At 35.3% G+C, this 10143-nt stretch overlaps 1 protein-coding gene across 1 annotated transcript in view; it reads right to left on the reverse strand.

Annotated features, from left to right (window-relative positions):
* The window catches only part of LOC108371600 (uncharacterized), a 78757-nt gene extending 68776 nt beyond the window's left edge, over positions 1–9981 (reverse strand). The window contains exon 1 of the mRNA XM_017627193.1: positions 9851–9981. Coding sequence (XP_017482682.1) covers positions 9851–9860 — 10 coding nt within the window. The 5' untranslated portion in view covers positions 9861–9981. The remainder of the gene's footprint in view (positions 1–9850) is intronic.
* Between the last annotated feature and the right edge of the window lie 162 nt (positions 9982–10143).

Genomic DNA, 10143 nt, shown 5'->3' on the forward strand with positions numbered 1-10143 from the left:
AATTTTATTTTATTTTATTTTATTTTATTTTATTTTATTTTATTTTATTTTATTTTATTTTATTTTATTTTATTTTATTTTATTTTGTTTTATATTATTTTATTTGGTTTCGTTTTATTTTAATTTAATTTAAATTCATTTAATTTAATATAATTTAATTCATTTTATTTTATATTTTATTTTACTATATTTTAATTTATTTTTTTTTTTGTTCGTAGGAGAGGGAAATGCTTTATGCACTGGCCGGGGGCGCTAGTCTCTATACTACCTTCCCCGAGTGTGGGACTGCCACCGAAGCGTGTTGGGCTACCCACTAAAACCCAAACTCCCACCGCCCGCGCAAGAATCCCGCATCTGGCACCGCAATTCTGCATGTCTTCAGATGCAGGAGCGCGCTGTTAGAGCCTTGGGGCTGCTCTTTTGTAGGGGCGTTTCATTCGGGTGTCCTCAGTAGACAACCGTCCTCTCGTTTGCAGCGGAGTACGAATTTCACGTATCTCGCAACTGCTTCCCACTTTTCTGCGCTGGAAATCATTATCCCAACTATGTTGTCCGTAGTTATGTCTCCGTATCTTTCTTCCAACATTCTGCGCGAAATCAAGAAAGGTTCGCAGGAGAAGAATGTGTGGTACACGTTATCTTCGACGTTTCCACAGTAGTGACAGAACGGTGAGTCCACCCTTCCCATTCTATGAAGATATTCTCGGAAGTAACCATGACCGGTGAGGAATTGCGTCAGGTAGAAATCGACTTCCCCATGTGGTCTGTTCAGCCATGTTTGAAGGTCGGCTATCAGGGAGTGTGTCCATCGACCTTTTGTGCTCGCGTTCCAGTTTTGTTGCCACTGCTGGATCAGTTGCTCGCGCGCCCTTGCCGCGGCAGCTGCTCGACCNAATCGACCATTTGTGCTCGCGTTCCAGTTTTGTTGCCACTGCTGGATCATTTGCTCGCGCGCCCTTGCCGCGGCAGCTGCTCGACCTATCTCGGCACTGAGATTGTAAATCTCTTTTCGCTCGTAAGCAAGTAGCTCAATTGGCATGACGCCAAAAATAACTAGAACCGCGTCCGCGGACACTGTAAGGTATGCAGGAGCAATGCGTAGTACCCCTCTGCGCTGGACCGAAGACATTTGAATCCGGTATTTTTTTACTTTCAATGCGTCGGCCCATATTTCTGCCCCGTACAGGAGCACCGGCTGGACTGCTGTCATCAGAAGCTTCCTGCGGCATGGCTTCGGGCCGCCCACGTTCGCCATCAGCCGGCTTAGAGCCCCCGTGCTCTGCGCAGCTTTTTCACGTACTCCATGGATGTGTTCCCAGAATGTGAGTTTGCTGGCAAGCTTCACCCCTAGGTATTTTGTAGACCTATTTTAATTTATTATACATACATATGCAGTTAAACAGGGACCCGCACAAACTCATAGATACATTCATTATGTAAAAAAAGACGCCTAAACTATAAACCTATACTACAAATCTGTTTCTTTTCGTGTTGTATCTTTCAAGCATTTGTGCAAAGAAATAATGTCGCAAAACTCATAAGCTTGAATGGACAATATCTCAGGTTTAAAACAAGATATCTCGTTGAGTTAAACAGCATTATCAAGGGGAAATATTTTACTTTCAAATGATTTATTCAATTTTCTAAAAAAACGAACTATTATCTATTGTTTTTTAATTTTCTATGATTTATTGAATTTTTTTTTAGCCGATTTTTTCAATCGATCGTATTTCATTATCTCTTGAACTACAAACAAATTTAAATCATCCATAAACAACAACAAACAAAGTCCTATAAGGTGCACTGGTTAAAGTATTTATTGATAAAGGTGGGGGCGAGATAGCTCATAATAGTTGTGTTTTCGTATTCTCCAGCAAAAAATATCCAGTAACTTGCCAGTAACCAAATTTCGGAGAGTAAGCCGAGTAAGTACTCCCAATGAAAAAAAATTGTAGCTCTCATTTTTTAAAAAATATGGTATGTAGCAAGGCGAATTTATATAAGGTGGTGTTGTTTCATCAGCTGTGAGTAGCGTTTGATTGTCAAAATTTTGAATTTCGTTAGTGAGTGAGTGAAAACGTGAGTGTTTGCATTTTCAGTCGCCCTTTTTCATTCGGGGAAGAATAGCTGAAATTTGACAATGGCCCGCTAAAAGCAAAAACAAAATACAAGTAATTGTTGTATTTGTTCAATCGATACCACCTTATACGTATTCGCCTTGGTATGTAGCAAGGCATAACAAGGTAGAAGTGATTTCGACATTTCTCTCTTTTGAACTGCGACTAAAATGTCAACTCTTAACCCTATACTATTAAAAATTTTAATTTTTTTAATATCCATTTTCAATTGTGAGCTGTGCGACTGATTTTAAATACATAATAAAATTAAAAGGAATTACGGGCGGTATGTTGTGTTTGACAAGAGCCCTGACAACAAACTTGTGCGTTATTTTAAAACTCCAAAGTATCCGGGTATTTCTAACCGGACGCGTTTGTTCCCAGGTGCAGGAATTATTATACCGAATATGAAGAGAAAATCTTCCACTCATATACATGGATAGACCAAATTTCAAATGGTGGTCTAACAAAACCTAAAGTGGAATTCCTTGTTGACATAAAGAAACTGAAACTAACTTTTAATAAATTTAATGGAAAGGAAATTTCGAATTGCAAAAATTTAATAGCTGAATTATTGAAGTTAAGTTGGTATAAATTTAGAATAATCAAACCTTTTTTAAATGTCTAATATACTTTAGAATTAAGTATTTGAATAAAAATAAATAAATGCTTAAAAACATTGCGCTAGTAAAAGCAAGAAAATTGCCAAAATGCGTTTATAGATGAGTGTGTTTCACTTAGTGTGTAATTAAAACGAAAAGGCAATACGTAAAATGAAGCTGATTCTAATTAGATTTTAAAAATTTTCATATCTACAAAAACTTTCATTTCAAAGATATTAGCCCGCAGTTATAGTCAAAATAAAGTCGAATCTAAAGTTAAAAGCCGCTTTTTTTGACAGATATCCCATTGAAAGTTATGTCAAAAAGCTGCTTTTAAATATAGGAGTCGACTTTACTTTGACTATAGCTACGGGCCGTTGAGTTTTATCAAATATGGTAAATGCATAATAAAGGGTTAATTTCTTTGTTTACGTTTTTTGACATTACAGTCGGCTATGAGAGAGCTCGATTGAATTGTCACTTCTACCTTGTTGAATATGCCTTGGTATGTACTGCTAACATGACACCATGATAAAAACATAGCAAGGTAGAACTGTTCTCTCAGTTTGTGGGCCATGATTTTTTTTTGAAGTTTGCCAACATTTTAAAATCATATAAAAGGGAAAATAAAAAATTGAAATTGTTCGAAATTGTTGTTGCTTGAGATTGAAAATGAAAATGTGTGTGTGAGTTTGTGAGTAAATTTAAAAATTAAATTGTTTGGAAACGTCAAGAATTTTAAAAGTGACTCTCAGCGGTTCTACCTTACAATATTTTTATCATGCTTGACACCATACATACGGTGACCATATTAACCAACGTAAAATAAAGGACATTTTTTTTCAAAATGATTTGGGAATACGTACATACAACTTGTATGATAAAAGTACCTTACCCATATCGTAACTTAAATCAAATATTTATCAGTTAATTATATTATTTAATTGTACAAGTTCCCCTGCTGTAGCGAAAAATTAAGCCAAATCCTTTTCAATGACTTCGCCATCCTTTGCTACCATAATGCGTTTACCATAATTCATACTGCACGACGAAGCCAGCACACAGCGGTTCAAAATTAGAATTTAATGTTCATAATTCACCGGAGCCTTAATTTTTCAACAAATTTTCACAAAAAACCAAAAAAAATTATTTTGGTGAACATTTTTTTTATAACATTTCAATTTTTTTTTTTTTGTGTAATTTTTTCCTTTTTTCAGTTTTAGTTTATGTTATGTAACATTTATTAACTGGAACAAAAGAATACATTTTTTCAAAATTGCTTTTTCTGCATTTTGTACTAAAAAATTTAATAGAATCAAAAAAAAATTCAGGCTCAACTGGCCTTTTGCAAATATTGTAAGCTTTCATAAAAGAAAAATGAAAATTAATCGAATTAAGTGAAAAATGAAGCATCCAGTGAATTAAGATCACTAAATGCCCGTTTTGAACCACTGTGCAGCAGGGGTTTATTGTTCTCTTTCAGTGGAACTGGAAACTCAGCGTGCAGCACGATCCTGGGCGCAACTTTCCGTGTGCTTTATAGATTGTACAAAGATTACCGATTAAATAGAAACCCTTAAGTGGAGTGCGAAACAAACTGGCGAAGGTTTTCATAATATTTTATAAGGGACATTTTTGTTTTTCATATTCTGTGTTTGAAAATTTACCTATGAAAAATTCAAAGCTGGTTTAAAGGACAGTTACAGAAATAAAGGACAAAAGGCGTCCTTTATTTTGAAAAAAAAATATATAGGACAGGGGGTTAAAATAAAGGACTGGCCTTTAAAATAAAGGACGGGTGGTCACCGTAACCATACACCTAGTCGATAGAATTCATATATTGAAAATGTAATAACGGCATTGAATGTAGCTTTTTTGTTGTAAAATTGTTGTGGAAAGGAAAAATTTGTAGCTTTCGTTTTTTAAGAAAAACTGGTATGTAGTGCTAACTTGACACCATACACCTAGTCGTTAGAATTGAGATATCCAATATGTAACTGTCATTTTTCTGGAAGAAATTGAGTTTTTTCGAACAAAATTTAGTATGTAGTGGTAACTTGACACCATGCCCCACTGTCGATTAAATTGAGATAACAAAAATGTTACAACGGCATTAATTGTAGCTTCTTTATTACGAATTTGTTGTGGAAAGAAAAAATTTGTAGCTTTCGTTTTTTAAGAAAAATGGTATGTAGGCTAACTCGTCACCATATACCTAGTCGATAGAATTGAGATATTGAAAGTGTTATAACGGAATTAATTGTAGCAGTAACAGTCAGGTGTTTGTGCGACGTGAAGTGACCAGTCAGGAGTCCCGTCTTCTCAGTGAGGAAAAAACTGGATAGACCTTCTGAGATTGAAGGTAACACGAGTTTTGCCCACCTGCATCCACTCGATGGCTCCCAGTCATTTCTGAGCGAGGTATCCACCCAGTTTCTTATGGTGGCTTCGATGGCCGAAACGGAGAGTGCTATAACTAGTTGCGGATCGAGGAATGCCTGGTCCAAGCCAACTGTGGCAAAAGGGTCAGATGTCTCATTTGCAGGCACCTCCGAGTTGCCCGGCACCCATAGTAAAGGAAGCTCGTTATCTTTACAAACATAATTTAGCCGAGACTTGCATTGCCGAACTAGTTCGGAAGTACTTAGAGGGCTAACCAATGCCTTCAGTGCAGCTTGGTTGTACCTGTAGACAGGTTTGGAGCCATCAGTGAAGATTCGGAAATGTGCGAGTGCAGGCTCAGCGCTGGAATTAAACCAGCATTACCCTCGGGGAACTCTCTCTCTCTCTAGAATGCCTTCAGCAAAGGTAATGGTGGCATACTATCCAGTAGCATTGAAAAGACACAAGTGCTCAAATATCTGCCGCCGGCAATTTTCGCATCGCCTCACTCAGTGTTATACCAACATACGTTTGTTTTTATTCTGTAGGTGGCCTTTAAGGTAAGCTGACCAACCGTCCTACTTTGAGGAGGAATGTCCCGTCCTCCTCAAAAATTTTGGCCTTCTCTGTCCTCCTTTTGAGCAAAAATGTCCTCCTTTTCAAGTTTTATAGCAGTGATGAAAATTAAAAAAAAAAATTCGTTCAGAATATTATTATTTCCTAATCGTACACAATCATTGTATTATCAATTATTTATTCAATCAATTATTTATTGACAAAAATACTGTTCATTCTATAAAAAACACCCCGTAAATTCACATTTTAAACTTTGTGCAAAAATTATAAATATTTACCAAATTTTTACCAAAAATTTACACTTTTAATAAGAATTTTAGTTTTGCGTATGCAGTTTTATAGCTCATGCATTTTAGTATAATAAAGTGCGAAATTCATATGGCTACAAAATAACGTTGATTTTTGGCATACAAAGTATGTTCGAACTTTTTTTATATATGTGACCTGGTCTACGGAAAGGGGGCTTAGGTGTCAAAAAATCAATTTTCACTTTTTGGTTGATTCGGATGGAAGATGAGATGCTTTTTCACGTGGTGAAAAGCAGAAAATCCTAACTTGCTTAGAAGTGTACTAAAAATGTAGAGAAAGTGTTACTTTTTTAAATGTTCCACACTAGCAACTTACACGATGAACTATAATAATATTCCGACCAACAACAACACTTACTGGACGTCCGGCGCGGAGAACAATTAACGAGATAATGAGAAACTGACGAAACGAGTTGCTTACTTTTAACAGCTTTTTCACAGAAAACTAGTTTTCGCACGTAAGCTCCCTTTTCGTAGACCAGGTCACATATATATTTGGAAGAAACTTAACAACACTGTCAACAAAAAAAATTCACGGTAATATGTTTCGGTCTTATAATTATGCAACTCGTTTGACTTGTGTTTAGAGCAACCATGAATTGTGTTTGCTTTTCTTAGCAATGTTAACTTATTCGTTATTTATGTGTTAAAATAAATATAAAACAAATCTTTTGTGTTTTTAATGTGGAGTATTTGTCCTCCTGGAATGCTAAAAAATTCTGGTCACCTTATTTAAGGCTTCCCCACGTATGATGACACAAAGTGACGGTAGGTTCACCAGTGCGTCAAGTGCACTATACATTAAAGTTAAATAAATAGGCTATCAAACAACCATTTGGTTCTTCACTTCGAGACCAGATGATTTTTCGAGGACCCCCACTTACAACTCGTTCACACCCATATTTTTTTTTCGCCAACGTAGACCCCTGTCGAGTCTCCCGTGGACTCCTGGGGTTCCATCTGGACCACTTTGGGCATCAGTATAGTATCCGGAAAATTTATTTATTTTTATTTTTTATTTAGAATAACGTCTTGTCCGGCTATGTGGTATACAGGTATGTAGAGCTATGAATTGAAAAAATACATTAGGTTTTAGTTGAGATATTCGCTTTTGACCACTATGTTCTGTACATTTCCCAATGCTGCAAAGCTTTTGTCATTCGCCTGGAAGTGACCAGAAGTGATTTGTTTTCTTACGGTTCAAATCTCAGCTCAATTCGTCCGGATATTTATATCCACGTATTCCCTGGGTAGCGACCAAACACCCGTTTGGGAGCGAGCTAATGTGACAAGACGTATAACCAGGCGTGCGCTGGCTTTGGGTCCCTGCACGTTAAAACCCTACCCAATGAAAAAAAAACCATGGGGATAGGCGATGACGGCAAACGTATAAAGGACTATTATTTGAGGGTATGCAACTGGAATATCCGGACCCTTAATAGGGATGGTGCCTATGCCTTCTGACGACCACAGAACCAAACGTGAACGTGAATTGTTGGTAAAAACGTTGGACCAAATTTAAAAAAAAAAATTAATTTTGGGTGGGACGAAGGCCGCAAGGTCTGCTAGTAATAACGTAAAACCCGATTTGTTTTTTTTTTTACTCGTAACTTCAGTTCTGCTTAGATACAAAACTTTAAAACCAAAGGTTTGTCTCTACGGGAAGGCATTGGTGTTATTGAAGAGATTAAAAATAATTAACTCAAATGGAATATTTGGAAACAATTAAATTCAGTCCTGAAAAGAAATTAAGGATTCATATCTTAGCATAATATAATCGGCATTATTTTTGATAATAGTAAAAAAGTGACAACTAAATCGATTCATTAACACCACTAGAAATATGAAAATTTCGAATTCCGTCCAATCCTTGAAATAAACTGAATAAAAAACAAAGCATTAAACTGTACCTAGATTTTTTGTTGTTTTTCGAGCATATTTGGAAGCTTATTTACTTATGTTTTAATATTTATCTAAGCGCTTAAAATTGCTTTTTTCCTGCTTATTTTCTTCGGTCCTGCTCATCACACATCACTTTAACTGAAACACCACTTTGTAGTTTTTCCAGAATACTGGTTAATCAAAGAAATGCAAAAAATTCAAATTTTGTTTGCGTGGCATGCAAAGTAGTAGGTATTGAGGTAAAATTGTTTAGAAAAATGCACTTATAAAGGTTACAATGTTTTGCTTTAGAGACTTGCANCAAATTTTGTTTGCGTGGCATGCAAAGTAGTAGGTATTGAGGTAAAATTGTTTAGAAAAATGCACTTATAAAGGTTACAATGTTTTGCTTTAGAGACTTGCATTAATCAAGGAATTGCACGTATTTAGGGTTGCGGTTACCGTTACGAATAATTATAAGGCTCAAACTACGAAAAACGCGTTTTTATACCTTAGGTTCAGATTGTGAGGAGGTATTCAAAATTTTAAGTATGCACATTTTTTGTGCTTTCAATGCTTCCTCCTCGTAAAAAACATGTGCAGTAAAAAGTAAATTATTTAAATCTACGAATAGTTTTATATCAACTTTTGTGAACTTCTATTTATGTGTTTGTGTACAACATGCTTCTATTGGTTCCAATAAGTTTAAGCTATAATAACAATTTTTAGTAATAATTATTGGTTTTGAAAACAAAATTTGTATAGGGCCCCCCTAAATTTCGTTCTGGCTACGCCCATGTACAAATCTACAAGTGTTCATATCACAAGTTTTGTGTGAACTTTCGTGAAGCGAAATTTAGAAATTTTTGTAAAATGAGCACTTTTACCTTGTAGCTTGTAAAATGTAAATTTGAAGTAAATGCATAAGTATGTATGTATGTACATATGTATGTCTTTTTAAGCTGATTTCATTTTTTCAACTCTTTAAAATTTTGTCATAATGCTATCAAACATTAGGTATACTCGCGTATTCTTCCAGCAGAAAAAAAATATAAATAGAGAAATGGGAATGCATTTTTATTTGTTCTCTCTCAAGGAGAGAAATGTTTGTAAAAGTACACGAACGCTAAACTATAAAAAAACTTGCAAGTTTAACGAACAGCTGTTGGCTAAGCTAAAAGTGGCTGCCCTAATTGGGACTTCTTTCTCATTTATTTCACGAATACACGTTTTTTGGTTAGGACGAGTTATAAAATATTATTATTCATTATATTCTTCAGTAAAAATGGACAAACATGCCTCTTCCTTATTTTATTTTTGGCTGCAACACTAAATTTCAATTTTATAACTGGCAAGAATCGCAACCGGCTGATTTTCGATAAGCTGTTTTCTTGCTGTCAAATTGCTGCTGTCAAAAAATTTTTCCAGCAGAAAATAGCAGCTTCTCAACAAAATGAAATGTCACTGCTCTCTCAACTTCCTCTACTTTGGTGGATTTTTGTGTACGCAAACAGCAAATAGATTTCGATAGTTGTCAAAAATAATCAATATGCGAGTAAACCTATTGTAGACGTCAGCAAGTCGCAATAGAAGAGCATACCGTCCCCAAATTCTTTTTTAATTCTTCCTATGCTTCGTATATTAATGAGTAGCGTATTTAGGGGTTGATTTTTGCGTATTCTGTTTGTAAAGCATACATACATATGTAAGTATGTACATATGCACATATTCTGGCAACAAAATTTTTACAAAACGTAACTTTTGGAATAAATTTAGATATTTCATAGTAAAATCATGCTTTTCTTCACAATGGTTCAACAAACGAAAATATTTTTTCAATCAAGGAAAGCAAACGAATATTTTTCACCGGCACTATTCCAGAGCACACAACTTTACTGATTGTGAAAGGTACAACTTTTTTAATATCACAAGGGAAACTAATGTGTCATTGATTAAGGCTTAAAGACCTATGTATATAAAATACCTTTTTTCATAGCGTACACGGCTCGAATAGAAAAATCGTTTTCGTTAAATGCTTTCCAAAAACGGTAGTTATTATTACCGCCCTTTATACAGCGTTGCGCCAGTGATACTGTCGACTACAAACTGCTCATAATTCACAGGAACAAGCTGTTTACTGCTCATACAGTATGTACGGAAATGTGTATTTACATGCGTATTTATGTACATACATGTACATTAGACTGCATCACTCCCCATACAAAAAGAAAATCGGTACTATTTTTCCATTGGAATTATAAAATCTACTATATTTTA

Source organism: Rhagoletis zephyria, unplaced genomic scaffold, assembly GCF_001687245.7.
Source record: "Rhagoletis zephyria isolate East Lansing unplaced genomic scaffold, Rhagoletis_zephyria_1.1 Rzeph_scaffold_00070, whole genome shotgun sequence".
Classification (NCBI taxonomy): Eukaryota; Metazoa; Arthropoda; class Insecta; order Diptera; family Tephritidae; genus Rhagoletis; species Rhagoletis zephyria.